The sequence below is a fragment of the Budorcas taxicolor genome, chromosome 1 (assembly GCF_023091745.1).
Source record: "Budorcas taxicolor isolate Tak-1 chromosome 1, Takin1.1, whole genome shotgun sequence".
NCBI classification, from domain to species: Eukaryota; Metazoa; Chordata; class Mammalia; order Artiodactyla; family Bovidae; genus Budorcas; species Budorcas taxicolor.
The window spans coordinates 163,706,645-163,733,745 of NC_068910.1; the positions used below are offsets into that span (position 1 = coordinate 163,706,645).

At 36.3% G+C, this 27,101-nt stretch overlaps 1 protein-coding gene across 1 annotated transcript; it reads right to left on the reverse strand.

Annotated features, from left to right (window-relative positions):
- Positions 1–439: 439 nt before the first annotated feature.
- On the reverse strand, positions 440–27,101 carry LOC128052818 (uncharacterized). The gene is made up of 7 exons (XM_052645380.1): positions 27,076–27,101; positions 19,539–19,683; positions 16,591–16,684; positions 10,649–10,767; positions 8,196–8,338; positions 2,567–2,764; positions 440–491 (listed from the first exon to the last, which is right to left on the reverse strand). Exons 1-7 carry the CDS (start codon positions 27,099–27,101, stop codon positions 440–442), a joined length of 777 nt encoding a protein of 258 aa, XP_052501340.1.

The following is a 27,101-nucleotide window of genomic DNA, read 5'->3' on the forward strand; positions in this document are numbered from 1 at the left end:
GGCCAGAGGAAATGGATGGCAGTGGCATTGGCCCAGGATGAAAGATGCTGAACCTCTCAGGAGACATGCCATGTCAACTAATGATGGTGCCAACCTCCTGGAATGCTCCCATTGGCTGCATGATTTTCTTAGCTCTAAATGCTTTCTGTACAGTATCTCATTCTCACAACAATCCTGTCAAGTTAGTTTTTACCCCCTATTTTAAGTAACTTATCCAAGATCATAAAGACTGTAGGTGATGGAGTAAAGATTAAAATCTGTCTTCTGGCTCCAGTTTTCAGACTTGGCAGGAACTCCTAGTCCCCCCCTTTCTTTTTTTAAAGTCAAACTATTGGTGAACTAAGATAACCCTGACTTCTGAAGAATGGTAAAAGAATTTGCGTGTGGGTGTCCCAAGAAGTGGGCTGCCCTCTACCTCCTGGGACTTCCACCATTAGCTCTACCATTGAGTCCTTTCTCTTTTGAACTGTGCTGTCTTCTTATTGGAGGATCTGAAACAAAGGAGGAAGGGAAGACAGTCACAATTCTAGGTGTCAGTGATCAAGAAAAGCTTATGCTTAAATATTCTGATCGTGATGTAAAGGGTCACTGAAAGTCTGGCCTAAATCCTCAACACAAAGGTACCCAGTGACAAAATAAATGCTGCTATAATCCTCATGTGGATTTTTGGCTAGATAATTAAACCTAAATTTGGATGAACTTGAGACTTCAGCTTAGCTCTTCAGTAGGAGTGAATACTTAAATCCTTTCATACTTTAAAATGACCACATCTTTCTGTTTAAAGCAACCCTGTACTACCTTGGTCAATACAACCTGGCTTTTCGTAGCCTGATTGTCAGTATTTATACACCTTGGATTCAATCCAATAGAATTAATACTAAAAAAATAGAAGAACCTCATTATATCCTTCTTTTCCACATAATTCTATACCACCTCATGAATTTTGAAGATAGATTTATAGTGAGACCTCAGGGCATATCAGATTTCAGATAGTTAATCTAACACTATTGTTATAAGGCATTCTTTGAAGAGAGGCAAGTGACTGAGTTGGGACGAAAGTGTCTTCTAAAATCCCACATATTAATTAACCAAACTGAAATATAATACTAATAAATTATCTTTAAGACAGATATGTGCTATTTTATGAATGACATTGAAATGTCTAACTAAAACTCCTCTGACTGTAGGAAACAATTTTAAGCTTCAAAACATTATTTTGGTTAAATATTAGTTCAATCTAAAGCAACTGTGCTGCTAGATTTTGCTTATATAATATCAATTAGAGAATTTATTGTCAGAGAATATGAAATTTTGCTTTCAGACTATAGTCAAAGGGAAAACAATTGCAGTAATGAGATTTACGTAGTAACAACAGAGATTAGAATTTTTATTTTGACTTTTCATTGCACGTCATGGACTGAAGAGTCTGATGTTATACAGGCCTCTAGAATATAGTTGCTATTATGGGAAAATGTCAGTATGAGAAAGGAAAGTGGTGAGAGAACTATCTTTTGTAGAAATCGGATGTGGAGGAAGGACTATAATCACAGACCAGAATGGAGCCTAGAAATAATCTAACCCTTTGTGAGACAGATTCAGAGTGAGAGATGAGATGACTTGTGGTCATCTGGGGGCAAATATAGGTGTGGAACTCAGTTGCTTGTTTCTACCTTTTTAATTTCTATAAGTATACTAATAGTGTGGGCTTCCAAGGTGGTTCAGTGGTAAAGAATCTGCCTGCATTGCAGAAAATGCAGAAGACATGATTTCAGTCCCTGGGTCAGAAGATCCCCTGGAGGAGGGCATGGCAACCCACTTCAGTTTTCTTGCCTCAAGAATCCCATGGACAAAAGAGTCTAACAGGCTACAGTCCATAGGGTCTCAAAGACTCAGGCACAACTGAAGCAGCTGAGCACACACACATACTAAAAGTGGTGCTAGGAATTAGCTGCAGATAAATAGGTGGGCATATTACTTGGTGCACACTCAAGGTTGTTAGATTCCATTATTATCATCATTAAGAATGTTCCTAATACTGACAAAGAAATAAAAATGGTTTATTCTTGGCAGGTTTCCAGCTCTTTCAACCACTAGAGTAGATCGAATCAATTACTTTTTGGCATTCACTTAATTAATGGTGCACTTGTGGCCCAAAGATATGAAAGCAAAACCAGAGAATAAACAGTTTATAAGATGGTCACTTGGGCCTTGATGGGAACCTACATTTAGAAATTTTATAAAAAAACATCTGTTGAATATCATGAGAGAAAATGCATAGGATTTACAAGTCTAAAATTAAATATCTAAGTTTATGTAGAGTCCCATTACAGGGACTAAAGTTTGCACAGAATCATAAATTAACTGACAGAAGAGTATATTAAAAATTAAACACACACACAAAATCAGTTCAAAGTTCTTCAGGTGAGATTAGAAGCATGAATTGTTCAACACACAGTAGATGAGCTAAATACCTGCTGAGCAAATTTAAGCAAGATGGGAACAATGGTTAAAAGTATATAATATTCAATGAAGTAGAAAAGATGACTTAAAGCATTTGGGACCTCACCGTTTTCGGTAGTTTCGGTGAAATTCACAAGGGTTCCTCTTGAGCATAAGGGATTCCAGTGGCGTGCACCGTAAACTGGACAGCCCAGTCAGAGTCTCAATATGGTTGTCAGCCAAGGATAAATGCTGTATCTGAGGTATCTTTGGCAATTGCTTGAAAGATGTGAGATGATTTTTGTTCATGTTTAAAACTCTGCAACTGTATATAAAATATAAACATCTTGTCATTTGTCTCCTAAAGAGAATGGTAAACTACCAAATATTTCAAAGCACTAGCATGCCTCACCTAGACTATGACCCCTCAAAGGTGTGACAGTGACATTTTCTACAAATATGGTTGGGAACAAAAAAGAAATATGTGTATTAAAGTATCAAGAGAAAATAAACAGGGGAGATAAGACTGAAAGCTTGTCGAAGGCAAGAATACGTTTTCTTTTCCAATGTATATACTAGGTACCTGGCACTGTATTTGGTCCCTGGTGACTTCTCAATAAGTCCTGGATGAAAGAGTAAAGGGCTGCTTGAAATCTCAGCAATATGAAAGTTCACTCAAAGACACATGAAAGCTTCTGAAGAGTATTGCCCCTAAGTAGTGAGATTATAATTGTTTTCCTTTCTTTCTACTTTTCTGTACTTAAATTCGATATTGAGAAAAGAGCATTTAAAAAAATTTTTAAGACTTTTTTTTATGCAAAAGAGAGCTAAAAGCTACCCTTGGAAACAGAAATATGTGTTAGGCATTGAGGTTGAATACATTTTCCTGACAGAATATAATGCTTCTTAATATTTTTGCCTTAAAACCATAATTGTATAAAACCATGCCATTAAAGAAAATAATTCCAAATCTATCACTGACACCTCGCCTTACAGAAAAATTCCTTTATGCATAAGCTGGGATTTAATACTCTGAGGGAAACACAGGGTATTTATTTATAAACCTCATAGCCCACAAAGACACTTGGTAAATAATTATTGCTAATAGTAAACACGGTGCTAAACAGAGAGATGACAGTCACACAGCAGCATGACAAATACAAATTCACTTTGAACGGCCCCGCACATTTCACTATAATTTTTCACATCCATTATTTTCATTTCCCTTGTTTCCTTCCATTCTCCATAGGGATATTTTGCAGTCTTAACCATATCTTTGATAATTTCAGGTTTCCGCTCTTTCCTAGGTGTGTGCCATGTAAACAGTTGTATCTGACTCTTTGCCATTCCATGGACTGTAGCCTGTCAGGCTCCTTTGTCCATGGAATTTTCTAGGCAAGAATACTTGAGTAGATTGCCATTTCCTTTTCCATGGGATCTTCCCAACACAGTAATCAAACCAGTGCCTGTTGTGTCTCCTTTATTGCAGATGGATTCTTTACCTGCTGAGCCATCGGAGAGCCCCACACATAATCATTAGATGCAATTTAGTCCTATTGCACTTTCTAATGGAAAACCTATCTCAAGCAGATTCTGTCTCTCTGCCTCTCTCTCTGTCTTCATCTGAAATCTGTTCTTTCCTTATGTGCTAGTCATTTTTTCTCATTTTCAGCTGCCACTCTCTCAGCTTCTCAGTTCAGTTGCTCAGTCGTGTCCAACTTCTTGCAACCCCATGGACTGCAGCACGCCAGGCCTCCCTGTGCATCACCAACTCCCGGAGTGTACTCAAACTCATGTCCACTGAGTCGATCATGCCATCCAACCATCTCATCCTCTGTTGTCCCCTTCTCCTTCTGCCTTCAATCTTTCCAAGCATCAGGGTCTTTTCTTCCCATGAGTCAGCAGTTCTTCGTGTCAGGTGGCCAAAGTATTGGAGTTTCAGCTTCAGCATCAGTCCTTCCAATGAATACTCAGGACTGATTTCCTTTAGGATGGACTGGTTGGATATCCTTGCTGTCCAAGGGACTCTCAAGAGTCTTCTCCAACACCGCAGTTCAAAAGCATCATTCTTCGGTGCTCAGCTTTCTTTATAGTCCAACTCTCACATCCACACATGACTACTGGAAAAACCATAGCTTTGACTAGAGAGACTTCTGTTGGCAAAGTAATGTCTTTGCTTTTTAATATGCTGTCTAGGTTGGTCATAACTTTTCTTCCAAGGAATAAGCATCTTTTAATTTCATGGATGCAGTCACCATCTGCAGTGATTTTGGAGACAAAAAAATAAAGTCTCACTGTTTCCATTGTTTCCCTATCTATTTGTTATGAATTGATGGGACCAGATGCCCTGATCTTAATTTTCTGAATGTTGAGTTTTAAGCCAACTTTTTCATTCTCTTCTTTCACTTTCATCAAGTGATTCTTTAGTTCTTCTTTGCATTCTGCCATAAGTGTGGTGTCATCTGTGTATCTGACGCTATTGATGTTTCTCCCAGGAAACCTGATTCCAGCTTGTGCTTCACCCAGCCCAGCATTTCTCATGATGTACTTTGCATATAAGTTAAATAAGCAGGGTGACAATATACAGCCTTGACATACTCCTTTCCCAGTTTGGAACCAGTCTGTTGTTCCATGTCCAGTTCTAACCATTGCTTCCTGATCTGTATACAGACTTTTCAGGAGACAGGTCAGGTGGTCTGGTATTCCCATTTCTTGAAGAATTTTCAGTTTGTTGTGATCGACACAGTCAAAGGCTTTGGCATAATCAATGAAGGAGAAGTAGATGTTTTTCTGGAACTCTCTTGGTTTTTCGATAATCCAACAGATGTTAGCAATTTTATCTCTGGTTCCACTGCCTTTTCTAAATCCAGTTTGAATATCTGGAATTTCATGGTTCATATACTGTTGAAGCCTAAGTTGGAGAATTTTGAGCATTACTTTACTAGCATGTGAGATGAGTGCAACTGTCAGGTAGTTTGAACATTCTTTGGCATTGCCTTTCTTTGGGGTTGGTATGAAAACTGACCTTTTCCAATCCTGTGGTCACTGCTGAGTTTTCCAAATTTGCTGGCATATTGAGTGCAGCACTTTCACAGCATCATCTTTTAGGATTTGGAATAGCTTAACTGGAATTCCATCACCTCCACTCACTTTGTACATAGTAATGCCTTCTAAGGCCCATTTGACTTCACATTCCAGGATGTCTGTCTGGCTCTGGGTGAGTGATCACACCATCGTGAATATCTGGGTCATGAAGATCTTTTTGTATTAGTTTTTCTGAGTATTCTTGCCACCTCTTCTTAATATCTTCTTCTGTTAGGTCCATACCATTTCTGTCCTTTATCAAGCCCATCTTTGCATGAAATATTCCTTTGGTTACTCTAATTTTCTTGAAGAGATCTCTAGTTTTTCCCATTCTATTGTTTTTCTCCTTTCTCCTTTTCTCCTTTGCCTTTTGCTTCTCTTCTTTTCACAGCTATTTGTAAGGCCTTCTCAGACAACTATTTTGCCTTTTTACATTTCTTTTTCTTGGGGATGGTCTTGATCCCTGCCTCCTGTACAATGTCATGAACCTCCATCCATAGTTCTTTGGGCACTCTATCAGATCTAATCCCTTGAATGTGTCATTTCCACTATCACTGTAAGGGATTTGATTTTGGTCATACCTAAACAGTCTAGTGGTTTTCCCTACTTTGTTCAATTTAAGTCTGAATTTGACAATAAGGAATTTGTGGTCTGAGCCATAGTCAGCACCCAGTCTTGTTTTTGCTGACAGTATAGAGTTTCTCCATCTTTGGCTTCAAAGATTATAATCAATCTGATTTCAGTATTGACGATCTGGTGATGTCCATGTGTAGAGTGTTCTCTTGTGTTGTTGGAAGAGGGTGTTTGATATGACCAGTGCATTCTCTTGGCAAAACTTTACTAGCCTTTGCCCTGCTTCATTCTATACTCCAAGGCCAAATCAGCCTCTCATATTCACCATATCACAGATCCTCAATCAGATAATGTTAGGGGACATGACTGACAAACCAAGTTTGATTTTTCTCCTGGGGCAGAAGAGAAGGAGGCTATGAATATACATGCATCAATTTTCTCCTCTCTTGATACATTGATTTGACAGATGTAGAGTCTGAATTGCAATTATATAATTTTGTATTAACATTGTATTTCTGAAGAAAGAAAGGCCAAAAGAATACATCTTAAGAATACTAAAACTGGGTCAAGTCTTTTCTTTAATGATAAGAGTTTCCCTTTTTCTCTCTTCTTTTTTATATAAGATAGGAAAAATTTGGAGGTTTACTGATTTGGATCAAGTCAAATTCACATACCCCAAATTAATGGTCTTCTAGTGTAGTATTTTAAATTATGTTATGTGACTATTACTATTTGTTCTTGTACATTTATTTAAATAAATATTACAAAAAATAACCAATACATCTTTATTTTATCCCTAGAAGAGAGGCTAGGGGGAAAAATTGAACAAATTAACATCAAGTAACTGATGCTGGGAAAGATTGAGGGCAAGAAGAGAGTGGCGTGACAGAGGATGAGATGGTTGGATGGCATCACTGTCTCAATGGACAGGGAGATAGTGAAAGACAGAAAAACCTGGCATGTTGTAATTTGTGTGGTCACAGAGTTGGACATGACTTAGTGACTGAATAACAACAACCAACTGAATAAATTAAAATGGCAGTGATATTAAGATTCCTCTGAAAAATTTTATTTTGGTACTTTAAAATTTGTCATTTGAAAAGAATATAAGTAAAATCAAATGTTATACAAGTCTGTCTAAAGTTGGGAAGGGACTTTGAAAATGACTGTAGCTCTTCAGGGACCATTGCATATTCTGCCACTTCCTCTGTCTGCTGGGCCGTATCGCTCCTGGTAACTGTGATGAGCTCTTTTCATTGCCCTGCCTCAGCCCCGGCTCAGAGATGTAGCTTAATCTGCTCAAGGATTTACCTTTCCTTCTTGTGGCTGCTTGATATTTCCTAATTCTTTTCTGGGAACTTCTGTCTGCCCCTCTGATGGCTACCACAGCTTGCTCTAGCTACACACCTGCTTGGTGAAGCAAAGGGCAGCTCTCCACAGAGTTCTCAAGCAATCCTGAGCAAGGATGCAGATTATCTTTACTATTATCTTTAGTGTCCTTGGGACATCAAAGAGTCCATATGAATTAAAAATTCTTTTATTTCTGTCACTGTTCTGATTGACAACTCCTACCCCTCTATTAGAATGCAAAGAATTTTATCTTAAATCAAATAAGAGAGTAAACTGAAAATAAATAAAATGTTCTTGGTTAAAAAAAAAATTTTTTTTAAGCAAGTGAACCTGAAGTCAAGACTCTTGTCAACTACCTATAGAGTCTTTCCCTGTAAATGGTCAATAAACATGACTAAAAATCACTGTCTTACAATGATAATGTGTATATAATGTGATTGTATTTCCAGTTCACTACACAAGGAAGATAGCAAGCTTTTCTGCCAATATGTCCTATGATTATTAATTATTCCCCTAAGAACTGGTAATAACAATATTAATTTGAAAAGGAAAAGATTTTTCTTGCTAAAGTGTGACAGTTTGATTTATAAATTTCCCTTTTTGCCTTGCTCAGACATCGCTTAGCACTCTCACTTTCAAGGCCTGACCGCATGAGCAGAGCCACATTAGGTAAAGACATTGATCACATGTACCCATATAATAAAGACTTGACTTTAACTTAGAAACTGGACATGCTAGGGAGAAGGTACCTTGGCAATCTTAAGGCACTTAAATCCACCAGTGAATTGTCCACTAACCAGAGGGTTTCAACTCGAATTAGTCTTCTAAGAATCCTGTTAAAATTTTCAACTTGATAAGGGTCCCCCAAATCCTGAAATGAAAGGTTCAAATTCTGAAGGGAAAAACAAATAAAAAGAAAAAGCAAGTGCTTTGTCAACTTTTAGAAATTGTTATTAATTTTAACTGTTATATACTTAAGTTAGCAGTTTTTACTGTTTTGTTTTTTGGTCTTCTAAAATATTCACACATCCAAACACAGAATTATTGCAGAGATTTTCAAGATGGGAAAGGAGGGTAAAGATATTGACTGGATTGTTTAGAATTAAACACCAGGTGGGAGGTGGCAGGTAGAGATGGAAAGATCCTTCGATTTTGAAATTTTTCTGATGTGAAAAGTAGAAGGGGGTAAAGCACTGTTTGGGTTATATGATTAGTTATCTTTGAAATGCAAGTCACTCAGTTGTGTCCGACTCTGTGACCCCATGGACTATACAGTCCATGGATCTCCAGGCCAGAATACTGGAGTGGGTAGCCATTCCTTTCTCCAGGGGATCTTCCCAACCCAGGGATCGAACCCAGGTCTTTAGCCTCCTTGGAAATTCTCAGAAATTTCATTTATAAAAATTTCAGAGTTAGATGTCATCATTCAAAAGATGGAAAATGTGATTTTATTTTAAAATAACCAGGGGTATATACATATACATAGTGTGACATATTTCTGAGATAGTAGATATTTTATTGTTACTTTTAACATCAGTCAACTTTGATGTCAAAGAGATTAAAACCACTCTCAGTGGTAGCATTGGTCTTATAAACTCTATTTCTAAAAGTCAAGTTTACTTTTTTTGTTTCCAAAATTTTGCCATCAATTTCTGTGACTAGAAATTATTGCATAAGATGACATTCCTTTTTTAAATTGGAAGCAAGACAATTTACCATTTTTAAAGAAATACAGATATCTCTATCTAAAAAAGGTCTTGATATATTCAGATATTAAACATTATGAAATTTGATACTTTAATTTCTATTTTCCCAAAGTATAAAAGGTCTTCATTCTAAACAAAACTAAAGAAATATTGAGATTATATCTATCATTTCCACATTAAACATCACCTTCTCAAATAGGCTGCTTTCCCAACAAGTTTTTATGTAATAGATTAGAGTTCATTTAGCCATTCTCTTGCAGTATAATTATCTAAAGGCCAATTAAACTTTCTATGAGAAATTTTTAGCAAGGTACCATTGGCCTTTGCAATATATCCATGGTTTAAATGACAGCTATAAAGAACAAATGCTTGTATACACTGGAATGATTACTTTTAAAAGAATCCTGGGAGTGGAGGTTAAAGTTTTAGGTGTGTTGTTTACATTTTTCAAATAAATAAGTAGGTGCACTATACAAATTTTAAAGAGTGGAATGTATCCATTATATGTGGCTAATTAAAATTAATTTTAGAAAGAAAAGAAAACATTATACTGGGAAACAGTATTCTACTTTCCTAGCTTCCCTTAATAAGTTGTGTGACCTCGGGCAAATTGTTTCTCTTTCTAAACTTTCCTTTCCTTTTTGAAAGGAAAGTGTTTGGACCAGACCCAATCTGAAGCTAATTCCCAACCCCTAATTCTAGAATTCTATGACATACAAGATTCATCTGTGAAACAGAAGAGGCACTGGGAGATCCCAATAAGTCTCATTTCTGGAAGATTTCCTAAAATCCTCACATGCAATTTGATCACTTTGAGAAACCTCACAAATATTGGCATCTTACTCGGTTATAAAGAAGTTCATTTATTCTTTTATTGCTACCAATGCTTATTTTTCACAGTAAGTCTTCAGTCCTCTGCTTAACCATGACTTGAACACTTGAGTGATGGCAACCCCACAGGTAGGTAATGGTTGAGAGCTAACTATGGGAACTGTTTCAATGCTAGTGGCTCAGCCAGCTGAGTCATTTTCAGCCCCAAGAAACCACACCTCAAATCCTTCAATGCTGAAAGTTTGATTTGTTCCAGGATAGCTCTGTTCAGACCCCAGTGGCTGCCCAGATCATCAAAACTTTTAGCTTTTACCACATCATTCAAAGGAGTCCAGATTACATCATAAACTCATTGATAAGAATTATCATTCAACACTTAACTTTTTATTATAAAAAATCCAATTTCATTCTCTGTTCTTTTAAGCTTTTTCCAAAGTTCAGCAATATCAATATGAAATGACTCTTAGAAAACAAGTAGCATGTCTTGATGAAGATAAAGGGTGGGGAAAAGAGATGGAGCACCAGTCACAACTATTTTCAGAGAAATCTCTAGAGATGTGCTTAAATGTGTTTTGTTGTTTATTCTGGCAATTGACTTTTTTTTTAATGCCATAATTTAGTCAATGAAGGAAATATGCTTTTTCTTTTTTTTTTTAAGCTCTCACCGTGCAGTCCTCCCAGTTTTCCTGCAGCCACGTTTCCCATTTGTTTTTTTCAAGGACTATTTTCTGTGAAGGCAAAGTACATTCCTCCTCTCTGAAGAGCAGCTCTTCGGCAGAGGGTCCTGAGCAGAAATCACAGGTGAGATCTTGGAAGTAGGTTCCTGAAGACAGGATCAACACCCTCACTGGATGCATGACTGGTTGTTTTAAACTTCCACTTGATATTAGGACTGAGGGAGACAGGATTGAGCTCTTATGCCCCAATAGTGTGAGCATTAACAAAATGTGATGTATGTGACTAAATACACTTCTGCCTGCCTAATCAGGCTGGGGGAGAGATGGGGACCAAAGAGGAGCCAGGACTTGGCCACTATGAACACTTTCTAATTGTTTAAAATTATTTTCCCTGAAATTTGCTGAATAACTCTCATGTCTTCCAAACAAAATACAGTGAAACCTCCAATGTGAAAACACTAAATCAGATGTCCAGGTATGACAATAATAGATTAATCAAGAAATATTATTAAATATTTAAATCCCCTAGTTTCTGTGTTTCTCTTCCTGCTGCCAGAAGCCTTGAGGCCATCTCTGATGAGCTTACTTCCTAGGCCTTCCCATCACCAGATGAGTTATCCAAGAGAGAGGAAATAGGAAACAAATCAGCAATTTTATTTCTTTTTCATCTGTCTTACTTTTTTTTCAGTTTACAGTAAAGTGAATACAGTTATCAGAAAAAATAGGGCTGTAGATTATTTTAATTTAAATTGTTCACAAGTCTGCTACCTATGGTCTAGGTTTCTGTAGAGGATCAAAAGTCAGCTTTAACTTAAATTCTCACATATAGATTTCTTTTTAAATGCAATTTAGCACATTACTGTGACAAATATTGTGAGGTTCAGAGATAATTTGATGACTTTCTAGAGTAATTAAAAGGGAGGAATGACCTCTATTAACTGTAGGGAAAAGTCAACATGTAGAGTTAACTTTTAATCTTACATCAATTACTTCTAGCTCAAGCAAGTGAGAAAAATCACCAGTATAGTAGCTTTAATCTTCATATAATTTTCTCTTTAGGGATCATGAAGTCACTCTTGACTTTCTTTCTCTTTTGCCTCTTAATTCAGTAAACCACCTAATCTTACCAGTTTTCCTCTTGAGAATCTGACCCTTCCTTTTCAATGTCCAGACACTCACATCTTCCTACCTGAACTGTAGCTACTTTCTCTTAGATCTCCTGCTTTGTAATCTTTTCTTCAGCATAAATGACACAAATTGCTATCCAGCTCTCCTAAAAACAATGTTTACCATGGGACTGATATTTTCAAAACCTTTCAGAAGTTTCTTATTGCTTACCAAATAAAGATGGAAAAGCCTAGTTCATCAGGCAATGTTTTCTACAATCTTATCCCAGGTCCCATTTCCAAACTCATTTCCTGCTATTTTCCAGCCTTCTTGTCCTCTAAATCAGGTTTGCACATAACTTCCAGGGTTGGGGAAAGGGTATTTTGTTTCCAGTCTGGAGTTAAGTAGCAGGTAATTGTCTGACTCCAGATGATTAATTTTACTTTTCTGAGCTGTACAGTTTTCCACATCTGCAAAAATATGGGGAAGTCTAGCATCAAGGGCCCATCAAGGGCTGAATTTGGTGAGAAATTGTGTTTGAAGTTCACAATACTTTATAAAGATTTTATAAATTTCTAATTTATAAAATTATTTCTAATACTTTTAGACCAACATAGGTTTTCTTATTGTCATAGACCCTGGCACTCTTATCATGCTGCCACAGGCAAACTTCACTCTTTCCTGATGCCAATCAAGCCCCTGAAAGCCACCCTAAACATTGTTGTTTAGTCACTGAGTCATGTCTGACTCTTTTGAGACCTCATGGACTGTAGCCCACTAGGCTCCTCTGTCCGTGGGATTTCCCAGGCAAGAATACTGAACTGGGCTGTCATTTCCTTCTCCAGGGGATCTTTTCCACCCAGGGATCAATCTCACATCTCCTGCATTGGCAGGCAGATTCTTTACTGCCGAGCCACCGGGTTTGCTTTTAATTTGCTTCCAACTCTAACATTTTGTATTTCTAAGAGTCAGACCTGGCTTCATTTGTACCCACTTCTCCTCACTCCATTTTTTCTGGAATGCATGATTTCAAAGGTGAAAAGAACACAGAAACGATATTGAAGGTATCAAGAACAAACTTTGCTTTTTGTGGCAAGTCTGTCTGGACTCTGATGGGTGATAATGAGCCCATTTATGAAGGATTTATGGAAGGCAATAAGAGCAAGAGACCAATACTTCATTATTTTGACAAAAGCATCAGTTCTTTCATCAGACACAGGTGGAAACCAAGAATCTCACCTGCGCTTTCAGGCATTTCTCTCATAACAAGCTGTAATGTTGCCACTTAGGAAATTACATAGCCTGAAGGTGGTAGTATCCCAACTACTTTACAAATTAAATATCCTTGTACTAGGAAATCACCTTCTTCATTGATTAGGATGATTGGAATTAAAAGTTACAGCACTGGAAAAACTGGACCAGTCAACTCACTGACTGGGGAGATCTCAGGCTTTATTGTCTTTATTTACACCCTCTCCCCCACACCAAATTTGGTAGTTTCTTTGTGCAATAGCTATACCAGAGTTATTAAACTCTGCCCTGTATTTTTTGTTTGATATCTATTGATCTTCTGCTCTTTCAATTATTTCTTTTTAAAGCAGCTTGCAAATATTTCTTTGAAGTTAGAAGCCAAAGGTCACTTCCACTGTGAGGAGATGTATTAAATTGGATTCTTTTTATAAAAAAAAAAAAAAAAACAAAAAACCTCAGACCTGCTTGGTAATTGAAGATATATCTCAGCAGCTGAGAACTGAAGTCTGGAATATCTGACAGCCCAGGGACGTTGGCTTTCACCTGCCACCTCTGAGCTTGTTCTTTGTCCCTTCATTGGATTTCTAACTCCTAACAGCAGTGACTGAATTAACTTGCTGGGGGATTTTTGCCCAGGAAGAATCTATTCTTTAAAATAATTCTGGCAACAATATGTTCTTTGGCTTCATTTAATTGGGAGGAGTTAAGTCAGTCTGTATCTGGCAATCAAAGCCCTGGGAAATTGCTGTTTATCGCACACCAGCTAACCTTTCTTTTCTTGGGAACTCTTCCTGAATGTACAACTGGGGCAACTGAGATCAACTGCAGTAATTTTGATGGGTGTTTCAGGATCTAATCTAGAAAGAGGGGTGTTCTTAGAATGCTTTTGAAATGCACTTGTTCTCCATCTCACACAAAAAACACTTAAAATTTAGGGCAATGAACAAGGGACATCTGTTTTCCTCATGGCTTGAGTTGATGGGATTTTTCACTGTTTCCTATCCCCTAGATCATGCTCTATTCCTTTTACGACCAGTCACTTGAGAGAGATTGGGTGTTGTTAATGGCCTAATGGAAGCAAAATGTGCCTTATCTCTGGAGAGTGATGATATCCTCTGCATGAATGACCACTAGGATCTTCATGAGGGCCGATTTTGCTGACTGATGACCTCAGCACATGACTTGGCTGCCTAGATCAGAGAAGGAGGGAGACAGCTGGACTCTTTACACATGCTCCTTTTCAGTTTACTCCTAGATTTTTATTCTTCTGTCATCTTCTCCACTTTCTTCAGTTCTGCAGTTCTCTCTAAATCTCAACTCTCCACCTGTCACTCCAAATACAATTTATTTTGCCTCATGGTGGCCTACCACAATTATCAATGACCTCCACCCACATACACCTGCATAAATGCCAATACTCTTATGCTCCGTTCCCAGTGTTTCACTTCCTATTCAAATGTCTTCATTTCCTGCCTCTCTCCAAGCCCCCTCAGTCAATTTTTCCCATAGTAGGGATCTCAGATCACCTACAACAGAATCACCTATAATAATTTTAATAAATGCAGATTCCAGGGCCCCACTGCATACTAACTACATCAGACACTTCAGGCATAGGGCCTGGGAATCTGTGTTTTCTGCACACTTCCAGGTAACTTGTGCACACACTGAAGTTTACGAGCCTACTAAACCTTGCCTTCTTTAGCCCCTGATGTAACCCTTTCTCTTTCTTTTGTTGATGAACTCTATACCTGTGACATACATGGCCTCATGGCCTCTGATCTCCTTCCTTCCTAATTCTCCATACTTTATTTTTATTGTTTATTTATTTTTTCATTAAAATTTCTTTATAGTAGGTCTTTACTGGTTATTTACTTTAAACATAGATGTGCATACATGTCACTAATTTCCCATAATTTGTTGCTCTTAGAAAAATATTCTAAGGTCTCCAAAGGAAAGTATAATTTACCTCTAATAGTACTATCTAACAACATTTTATTATTATAAAATATATTAATATAATATATAATCTAAATTATTACATAAAATAATGTTTTATTATATAAGCCAGTGAATGCTTAGCTGAAAATAGATATGGTAGAGTTAAACCGTAAGAACATATTTAACTCACAATTTTATAAAAAGATGTTATTTTAATCACCTTTGTCATTTGAGTTTGAGTGAAAGAAGAAAAGCATTAGTGGATAAAGTAATGCAATTGAGAGGTGGAAATGGGCAGATGAATATACCTATAGCAACTTTTCTTATATCAATATTACAATTGTATGATAGACAATGTATCTGCAAGTCTACAAATACAGATGTAAATTAGCCAAGATACTTGATATTTTATAAAGACCAAATACTCACTGCAGCAGGAATTATGTCTAATATTATTTCATCCGCTTATGAAGGATGCAAAAAGATAACAGTCTCTGTTCCTACAGAACTTATAATCTATTGCAGCTACTTCTAGAAATCAAACATCATGTATATCAAGGACTTCAGATTAAAAATCCTTCATACTGTCACACCAGCACACTTATAAAATCTGACAGTATGAAAGAGGAATAATAAAGCGTTGGTTATTTTACCAAGTTTAAAATGTTTACTGAAAATGCGTAATGAAACTACTGGTTTATTTAGATTCTCTTTTAATGCTTTTTAAATCAATGTAGGATTAACCAGCTTAAAGTCATCCACTGAAGTAACAGTGTTATTCACGATCATAAAATTCCAACAAAGATCATTGGTTAAATAAATTTAATAATATCCTTATGATGGAAAGATATGCAACTTCTAAACAATTTGTTTAGAGTAATGTTTATAACATGGAGCAAAGAAAGGCTCACAGCATCAGATGAAAAAACTCAAGAAATACAGATGTCCATATTATTTTGTAAGGAAATACATATATGCTTTTCAAAAAAAGACTAAATGGAAATAAAAGTCACAGTGACTATTTCTGGATAATTGAATTACAGGTTCTTCTGTTTTTGTTTTCTAATAGTTAATATAGAACATTATTATTTATATGATCAGCTATAAGATTATGCTCTTAGGGCTTCTCTGGTGGTCATTGGTTGAGTCTGCCTCGCAATGCAGGGGACACTGATTTGATCCCTGGTCTAGGAAGATCCCACATGCCACTGAGCAGTTGAGCCCATGCGCCACAACCGAGCCCGCATTCTAAAGCCTGAGAGCAGCAGCTACTGAGCCCACACGCCGAAGCTACTGAAGCCCTTGCACCCTAGAGCCCATGCAGAAGCCCAGTGAGAAGCACGTGCCCTGCAATGACGAGTAGCGCCCCCTCACGGCAAGTAGAGAAAGCCCACACGCAGGAGCAAAGAGCCACCACAGCCCGAAAGTAAAATAAATAAAGGAATAAATCTTAAAAGAAAGAGAGTGTGCTTTTAAAGGTGGTTTCACTATATTAACAACTATATGGTCTTGAAAAAGGAAATTTTTCTACCTCTAGGTCATACAGGTTTCTATCCCCAAGTAATGTCTTGTTATCTTCAAAACACATCTACCAAGAGCATGTACAAAAAGATCACACACTTCTGTTCCTTTACCTTCTCTTACTCGTGGGCAACGCAGTTGGCTTCCTTGGATGTCATTTTGTTCTACTTTGTGCCAAGTGAGGTACTTAAAAGAATCTGATGGAAGCTTTAAAGTAAGAGACAAGAGAAATATCATCTGGCGATAAATAGTTCACTTACTTCATGTGTACAAGTAATGTGAACCCATCCAAACATTGAGCTAAATTGAACTCTAGGTAACTAATGACATGCTTATTGATGTTATGTTAGTCCAATCTAAATTATTTATTTTTATTCAATTTTGCATCTTCCAATACCTGCAACTGATTTATGTTTGATGACAAATGATAGCACAAATAAATATATGCACTCATTCATGAATCCACTTTACACCACCTCTAATAATATGTCCTCTGCTATTTATTGAATAGCTCATGAGGAATCGCATTCTATTTTAGAATAGTTGTAATTGCTAAAGGTTCTTCATTATATGGACCTGAAGTAATCCCTCTAAGTTAGTCCACTTACAAAAGCTCTGCCTTTTGAGGCTACCCAGAAGAATCCCTTCACATGTGACTACTATTTTAAGTGTCTGGTAATAGTTGTCATCCTCTTTGTCATTTAGTTATTACTTATAGACCATGGTTTACAAATTATTGACTATTCAGGAAAAGCGTGGTTCTCCTTGGGAAGAGTTCCATTTTACTGACATTGTTCCTAAAATGTGTGGCCAATATTGAATGAGATATTTCAGCTCTCTGGTCAACTTTCTTGTTCTGGACAATGTATTGCTGACCAGAATATGTGTCAAGATCACATCTGGGGCAATTTTATGCTGTTTATTGCTACTGAAGCTGTAGCCAATCAAAATTCCTAGTATCTTACATGACTTATGATAGTTTCAAGGTTAGCACAAACAAAAAGGCATATTACTCAGCACAGAAAATGTTAAATACATACACCATAGATTCATTCTTCTGTTAGCCATGTTATACCTATACAGACAAACCAAGGACATTTGATTTGAAGAAATGCCATTACAGTATTTGGAACAACTACATTCATCTCACAGAACAGTATTTTGTATAGTTTTTCTTTGCTTGAGGCTGTGTGACTAACATAAAAGACATTTTCATCATTAAATAAGCTTATGAGGCACTGGATTAAACAAAGCTAACCATTTATCTTTACTACAGGACTGCTCTGAACCTTTAGTATCTTAAGATATATTTTGAGTCTATACTACAAAGTATTTTCTTGGAGTTGTAAACCATAGAACCTTTCATTCTTAGCATAGCACATGGAACTAGCCCATCCTATAAAGCAAGATTTGGGGCAAGCTGCCTCAAAATAAATTGGGAACAGGTGGGTTTTTAATAATCATTTAGCTTTGATCTTTTACCTTCATTACTTACTTACTGGATGACCTTAGTTGGTCCATAAACATTTAAACATATTCATTTAAAAACAACAAAATTCTCTAACTTGATTAACAGCAACACTTAAAAGTTAATTAATGCTTGAGCAATTCTTTGGGACAATCCGAGGATTTGCTAACATACTTTCAAGTAATTCACTTATTCTTCAGAACTATATTTTTAAAAACTAAGAAGCACAAACACATTTTAGATTATTGAAAAATGTAGTCTATCTTTGGCTGTTCAGTTTACATGTTTGTGGAAGCATCTTTCCCAATCTGTTATGTCCTTTTGCATTTTTTTTGCTTGTTACTGTCATAGAATAAAAAATTTTAAGTTAAATTTCCTGTAGTTACCACATCCAATAGCCTTTTTGTGCTATTTCATGAGACTCTAGCTGGGGAAAAATGAATCTAAGCTAAAGCTATATTGAAAATAAAGCTTCTGTTTTTCAACTGATATATAATTTTGTGTAAAAAAACTGCTAGTTTTTTAAAGGAGTTATGTGGTTGATTTGAGGGTTTCTAACATCACAGGAAAATGAGCCATTGCATTTCTTTGTTTATATCTATGAAAGGCTGTCAACATATTGCAGTTGTGTGACCATGCTTTCTTCTTAAAGGACTGATGAATATTCCTGTGTCTTACCCTGTTCTTTTTCTTTTTTGATTTTGATGAACCAAGTGATTAATCCATTGGTTCAATAAATATTTTTGAAACTAGAATGATTCATTTCAACTCACTAATTTATTGAAAAATAAATATGGTGCGCCTGCTATGTGGCAGGGACTATCTCAGACACTAAAGATACAAAGTTAAATAAAATATGGTATTTGTGCTTGAAAAACTCATTTTCTGTTATTTGAGAGGCAAACATAAAAATAACTCATTTTCATCCAAGGAACAAGTGGAAAATTTTTGAATGAAGGAAAGGAGGGACAAAGCTTTGTGATTCCACTTAGATGGGTTAAAGAACAATCTTGGAAATGGTGAGTTTAGGAGGAAAATTTTTTATCTTGTGGACAAAGGATATTCCATAAAGAAAGGAGATAATTCTTAGACTACAGACAGAATTTGAACTCAGTGGGGAAAGGAAGGGACACCATTGTTATCTCTGGTCATTGTCTTTTCTATTCATTTCTATCTCTTTTGTTTTCCTCCCTCCACCCCAGATTCTTTCCTTTCTGAGTTGGGACTGAGAGTAGCAACTTTCATTTTCTCCCCAGTTACAAGGATCGGTTTAAGACATGTATGCGTGTGTGCTAAGTTGCTTTGGTCATGTCCAGCTCTTTGTGGCCTTATGGACTGTAGCCTGCCAGACTCCTCTGTCCGTGGGATTTCCCAAGCAAGAATACTGAAGTGGGTTGCCAAGCCCTCCTCCAGGGGGTCTTCCCTACCCAGGGATCGAACCTGCATCTCTTATGCTCCTGCCTTGGCGAGCAGGTTCTTTACTACTAGCGCCCCCTTGGAAGACATGTATACACTTATTAAAAAGTGTAAAATGTTAAGTTAAATGCATGTTAAACTTACGACTAAGTAAAGAACTAATTAAAAAATTCTTACCAGGGATGATATTCCAGAATCCGAATGAGAATATAGTGTTCTGTTCCTGGAGAGAGCCCACAGGGTGTGTGTCTCACTCAGATAGGAGCTGTGGGATGAATTAGATGGACAAGTCTCCTGATCGCTTGTGTTTTGACCTGAGGAGCTGAGTGAAAGAAAATGCTTAAGAGGTTCAAGAGGGAGGGGATATATGAATACTTATGCCTGATTCACATTTTTGCATGGAAGAAACCAATACAACATTGTAAAGCAATTATCCTCCAGTTAAACATTTTAAAAAATGCTTGAAGTTTTTAAATGTAAATATCTTTGTATAAAACAACAATAGCCACAAATTATAAAGCACCAGCTTTTCCATTTATAGGAGAGATAAATGATACCCTAGGAATTCTATCATAGTCCTAAACACATTTTTTATGGCTGACAGTCACTTAAAGAAAATTCTCCTCCAGGTAAGAGTGTCTACAGAGACTGCACATCTTAGAAAAGTAAATCTAAGGGTACACACAAATACATGCTCATAGGATATAAACAAGGAAATCAGCCCTAATTTTGGAATACCATTCCTAGTAGAACTACTCTTACAGATTTGGCTTGTGCCAGATAAGCTTTAAACTTCCTGCTGGTTTTCCCATTGATCTGGGTCTTCTGTTTTCCCTGAAATTTCCCCCGAACCTATTATATTTCCTCAAATTGGTGGCAAACATATTAAAAATTCAGGTTCTTGAATCAATTTTACTCACTTTGAAATACTGCTCAAATATTTCACTTAAAAACAGTCCTATTCTCTCTGTATTCCCATTGTTATGCCACTGAGATATAAAATGTCTTTTTGCTTTCCTGCATTTATTATTTACTGTTATTCTTACACTTTTCCCTTTCTCCTCAGGAGTGGTTATATTTCTCTTTCTGTAACTGGTACTGTATATTACTTTAGGTCAATTTAAAAATGATATCTGAGTATGCTTTTCCATGTTAAATAAAACTAGAAATTGTATCTATCTCTGGCCTCTTTTTATGCTTGATGGATTGTTTTTCAGGCTCCGAGAATCTTAAGAGACAGCATTCTATATTTTATGGCACAGTTATTATGAAGCTCTGTAGCAATTTTGCTTACAAGAAACTGACACATCTCTTGTATATTGAAGTTGCCTTCATGAAGTATAATGTAGAAATGTCTTTCATTTTTCATGTATTAACTGATGTGTTAGAAATAGAAGAGCATAGCCATTACATCATATTCTAAAAATAGTGCTACTATGCCATTAAGAAAATAAAACAACTGTGCCTTGTTATCAAGGAAAAAATTATCCCTCCATCTACCACTAAATAGCAAAAGATTTGGTCTTAATCATGTGAAAAAGTCAGAAAATATATATCTCTCCAATATTCCCCAATTGAGCAATTCTTTAATAACCCGGATATGGTTTTCTTGACATTACCAAAGAATACCTTGCTATGGCAACGAATTAACAAACATTAGAACATTACCGTGTGCAAAATTACTTCTGAAGCAGGTAAATCCTGCTATCTCTAACCAGAGGTTTTTTTTTTTTTTTGCCAACAATCGGGGGAATAAAATAAGGCAAAATGGAATAGTATTTCAGGGGATAAACAGAGGGTAAACATTTAACTGACTTTTGGTTCTCTTGTCTTTATGAAAATATGCTAGCTGTTTTCTGCCAAAATGAAATCAGGACAATAAGGATAATGACATGACTGACTCTTCTGTGATTCTGAACTTTAGTCATGGTTACACAGTGATGAGGGCCTGACAAAACATGGTCCACTGGAGAAGGGAATGGCAAATCACTTCAGTATTACTGCCTTAAGAACTTTATAAACAGTATAAAAATCTGGCTTAAAACTCAACATTCAAAAAACTAAGATCATGGCATCCAGTTGTATCACTTCATGGCAAATAGATGAGGAAAACGTGGAAACTGTGTCAGATTTCATTTTCTTGGGCTTCAAAATCAATGCTTACACTGACTGCAGTCACACAATTAAAAGATGCTTGGCCCTTGGAAGAATAGCTATGGCAAACCTAGACAGTGTGTTAAAAAGCAGAGACATTACTTTGCTGACAAAGGTCTGTCTAGTCAAAGCTTTGGTTTTTCCAGTAGTCATGTAAGGATGTGAGACCATGTTGGACCATAAAAAGGCTGAGCACCAAAGAACTGATGCTTCCAAACTGTGGTGTTGGAGAAGACTCTTGAGAGTCCCTTGGACTGCAAGGAGATCCAACCAGTTGGTCCTAAAGGAAATCAACCCTGAATATTCATTGGAAGGACTGACGCTGAAGCTGATGATCCAATACTTTGCTCACCTGATGCAAAGAGCTGACTCATTGGAAAAGACCCTGATGCTGGGAAAGATTGAAGGCAGGAGGAGAAGGGGACAACAGAGGATGAGATGGCTGGATGGCATCACTGACTCAATGAACATGAGTTTGAGCAAACTCAGGGAGATAGTGAAGGACAGGGAAGCCCATGGGGTCGTGCTGCAGTCCATGGGGTCACCAAAAGCCAGACACGACTTTACAACTGAACAACAACACAGTGATGAGAAGCAGACCCAATAGGAAAATCTGGAAGTGTCTCTCTCTCTCTTGATTTTAAACCTAAAGTGTGAGAAACGGTCTTATTTTGTTTAAAGGAGAGCACAGGGAACCATAAGTTCACAGAGCCAAAATGTCTGATAAGAAAGATCCAGCTGATTGGGTTTTCACTGTACTTTGGTTGTATAGTGCTGCAAGAACAAGTACAACAGCTTCAAGGGAAAATCACATTTACAAGTAACTGAAAATTATCTCATCATCTTAGTTTACATTAGATTATTGGAGAGTTTAAACTAGAAGAACCATTTGTGCCATTATCTTGACTTCTACTAGACATTATGAATAACAAAGTAATTAAAACTTTGGTAACAGAAATAAATAGGCAAATAACATCCACACTCTTTCTTTCTCTTTCGCCGGCTTTTTTCCTGCCAGAATGGAATGAAATAAATTTGGTCTAGAGTTTCAGCTAAGGACAGATTATCTGAGAAGATTCTAACCAGTAGACAACTAGTCTGACTCTCTTTCAGTGTGATTACTTTCTGTGAGTCCCAAAGGCTGAATTCTTTCTCTCATATGCATATATTCCTCCTGGACACCACATCAGAGGTCAGTGGTGAAGAGCAGTGTGCTGACATCGTGAAGTAAAACCGTTGGGGAATTCCGAAGCTCTTCTTTGTTCCATTACTTCTGTCATAAGTTCCATATAGAAGTTTACTTTGGTCTGGTTTCGGGGGAAAAATATTAGCAAAGAAAGATAATTTGTGTGGATTCATGTCAATGTATGGCAAAACCAATACAGTATTGTAAAGTAAAATAAAGTAAAAATTAAAATTTAAAAAAAAGGAAAAAAAAAAAAAAGAAAAGGTAGAGCATCTTCCAGGTTATCTAACTAATCCAAACTTCTACCCCATCTGCCTTCATGCACATGCCACTGATGTTCAGAGTGCAAAACCATGAGTTCTGGGAATCTAAAACTCTTACTGCTGTGACCTTGGGTCACTTAGCACACCTGGTGGATCCTTACCTTTCATATTCAGAAGATAATGTGGACTCCGCCTGAGTAAAAAGCTTTTCTGGTTTGGTTTTGTGTTTCTTTGGCAATAATATTAACAGGATGACAACTATTACTAATATAATAATTTTATAATTGACGTTTATTAATCATATGCTATGTGCTAGGCATTACACTAAGAACTTTACAGAGATTAACTCATTTAATCATTGTTGTTATTCAGCCACCAAGTTGTGTCCAACTCTTTGCAACTTCATGGACTGCAGCACATCAGGCCTCCCTATCCTTTGCTGTCTCCTGGAGTTTGCTCAAATTCATGTCCATTGAGTCAGTGATGCCTTCCAACCATCTCATCCTGTGCCACCCCCTTCTCCTTTTGCTTTTAATCTTTCTCAGCATTAAGGTCTTTCCCAATGAGTCGGCTCTTCATATCAGGTGGCCAAAGTATTTAATCATTAAAACCACCAAAATGTGTAACATTGTTATTTTGATTTTAGGGTTGAGGACGCTGAGACTCAAAGAGGTGGCATAACCTGTCCAAGTCAAACAAGTAAATGATCAAGTGTTTTTAATTACTACAATTCAAATAAGATTCAGACAAGTTACTGTGATTCTTTAAATAACTGTAAATCTGTATCATTTATTCAGATGCAGTTGTTATTAAGGAAAATCATTAATATTGATTTTTCTTATTCTGATTGCTTCACTTAACTACAGATAAATAATTCACTAGTTAATAGAACATGTAAATCTGAGCAGTGACTCTTTACTGAAAATAAAAGGTAAGCCTTTAGTAGTAGAACCTATGAGAACATCATTTCAGGTGATATCAAGCTGTTTTAAAAACCTTCTCATGTCTCCTCTCCCCAAGAAAAATAAAACCAGGCTTGTAGTTTAGTTAGTATTTTGGTCTCATTTTTAATCTTTCTGCTTGCATTGAACAAACAATTATCATAAATTGCAACTCTAAACCTTATGAAAGAGAAATTAATTTTATTAATGCTGTCATATAAAGTTGCCATGACTGAAACAGTACAGCATTTATCAGGAGTGATTTATGATGTCTTTAAAGTAGGTGGTATTATCTGAATTGGCCATCTGTTCTTGGTTTCAAAAAGTGTAGAATGGCCAACAAGAGGGAATCTGGTGAGCTGAGACTGCAGGATGAAAAACAACAATAATATAAGTTATCAATTCATGAGCCCCTTTCATTGGAAGATTGCATTGTTGTTTACAATCAGGAATTTATAAGCCTCATAAATTGTCGGCTGCAAAGGGATGCTATCTGTTTAATTAAAATGTCAAGTTGGTGATTATGTAGCTTTGCAGGAAAAGGAAATGAGGAAGTGGCAGATGGCCTAGTTTCTAAGGTGAAGCGAAGGAGGCCGTATTGAACACACACCATCCAGAAGGCCAGGGGGCTCCTTCAGACAGTCAGCGTGGTCAAGAAGCGTTGCTTACAACTCCATTTCTAAACGTTCCATTTATATTTAGTGCTGCATCATGAGAGCTTTGTATTTAGAAGAAAAAGCTCAATTGCATTTTTCAGTTAGCAAAGGACACTCCCCAAGTCCTCAGATGCTTTCTTTCCCCGCCCCAGATTACTGAGCGAGGTTCTCAGATCTAGTGGGATCTTGCTAAACCCATGCACTTAGGTTATCAGCTAGAGGAAACTTACCATGAACTCTAGAGCATTAAATTTGCTGGAAGAAGATATCAATCCAATCTCTCATTACTCTGACCATTCTTCTTATCTTTTAAAATCCCAAAACCCTGTCCTCTCTATGCCTATGTATAAGTTTATTCATTTGTAAGACAGGTGATGATTGTGCTATATACATGTTAGGGATGGTGATGAGATATTGTAAAACACTGAGAAAGGAGGTTTCATGAAATCAAGAAGTCTTTTGCAATTATAACATGTTAGTGTCTGAAATAGCAAACTTGGTATACCATGTTATTGCATTCGAATTTCTGATGGCTCTAAATTAAGTTCCTAGATCTAAATTCATAAATTGAATAATCATATAGCAATGAATGTTCTAAAATACTCCTGTGTTTTACAAATATCCCTAAAATTTTAGTACCTAAGGCCCAGAATTTTAACAGATATATCTGAAATTATTTAGATTGTTGATTCTAAAAACATAGAGGAACAAATTATAATTTTGAAAAATATACAACTAAAATTGTCATTTCTTTATTTCTTTCTTAATGGTCAGATTTTAATTTTATGTAACCTTGTATTCTAATGAATTTTTCCTGTTTCTGTTGCTCTAGCTCCATATGCATTCCTATAAACACAAATAGGCCCCCATATCAAGGTACAACAAAAGTAAAAGGACAAACGTATCACAATTCTTTAGAGGAAAAGCTTGTAAACTTCTGTACCTCTTAATGAGTTCATTGATATTTTTAGAAACACAAAGTTATATTAAAATCCTAGGAACAATGAAGATAAACTGAGATACCTCTATGTTTTCTTTATAAAATTATAGTTAGAAATTTTTAGAATGTTATTGTAACCACATATATAGCTGCTATTTAGAAGGTTCCTAGTACTTGAGGAATGTTTTACTAATACCTATATTGTTACAGTTTTGAAAATTCAACCACATACAACACTGAAAGGGAGAAGAAGAATATAGACACAAAAGGACAATGTGTGATTAGGTAGTTTTGTTAACAGAGACAAAACTAGAAAACTTCAAATGAAATTAACAGTGTGTTAGGAAGGTACTATGGACTAAGACTTATTTCATGATGTGCAGAAATGTGATTGAACAAATACTGGCACTAAGAAAACTTTTTTTTTCCTTTTTTCTCCTTCTTTCCCTCCCTCCCACTCTTTCCCCACTCCTTCAGAATTTGAAGATTAAAGTTTAAATTGCAGCCTGGGCATCACTTTTTACCCTGTCTCTGAAATAATTTTATAAAATGTACTGGCTTAAAAATAATCATATTGATCATAAGTATCATTTTTTTACAGAATTCATGAGTAAACTTCCTCTTAATACAGTGTATTAAGTATATTAGCAAGTAGGACAAATAAATTTGTAACTGGTCACAAAATTTCTACACATTTAGAAACTATTGATTCACCTGCCCATTTCTAATTATTTCACAGTTTTTTACATTAAAATAAATATAACATCTACATACTGCTGAGATGAGATGTTCAGAGTTTGCTAACTAAAAGAAAACTTCTGTAATATAACTGCTTCAGCCTTTAAATCCCTACTTAAGCGTGATTCCTATCTTAACTATAGGCAGTAAATTTAGGGAGCTATAAATAAATTTCACACAGTCATGAAAGCACAATGTATTTCATCCTGAAAACTGAAGGTGCAAATCTCACTTTTTTAAGGATTCGAGCCAATTTAAACACATATAAGGACAAAACATTCAAGTCCTTAAGAGACCTAATCATATATTGTCTAATTATCAGCATGCTTTGAGAAACATTTATGAAACAGCTATAAAATTTAGGAATGAGAAAATAAGTATTAGGTTTTGGCCCCTAATTTAATCTGATTTATGACTTTTTATTGATCTAGTAAAAGTCCTGTTTTCTGGTAGTTATTTCATTTAAATGTAACTCATAGATAAAACTCATATTAACTATAATTAGTGGGTATTAACTAATAGATATTTCCTTTTGGCTGTCCTATCTGATCTTCCTCCTGAAGTTCACACACGCTCTCTTAAAGTGCCGTGTGTAGCTATAAATGTACCAGTACTAGCTCTCTGTTACAGCAATGATTACCTGAATTGCATTTGTAGCCAGTTGCCTGCATATAGGAGAGGCGGTGGCTCATTTCTTTAAGCAACAGTCATCAGTAACCCAGATTTCATTATTTTACATTTTTAAATGAAATTTAATCCAGGAACACACAAACCTCTGGTTGTCTGTTTTCTCTTAAGGAATGAATAAGACTACTTATAACATTTCATTTGTTTACCTTTCAGACATGTCTTGTTGGTCCAT

Excerpts from the sequence above, each read along its gene's own strand:
- LOC128052818 (XM_052645380.1), bottom strand. The coding sequence starts at position 27,101 with ATGGACCAACAAGACATGTCTGAAAG. Across the intron at positions 16,685-19,538 it reads ATTCTGGAATATCATCCCTG|CTTCCATCAGATTCTTTTAA; the intron begins GTAAGAATTTTT and ends CTTACTTTAAAG. Across the intron at positions 492-2,566 it reads CACCGAAACTACCGAAAACG|ATCCTCCAATAAGAAGACAG; the intron begins GTGAGGTCCCAA and ends CCTTTGTTTCAG.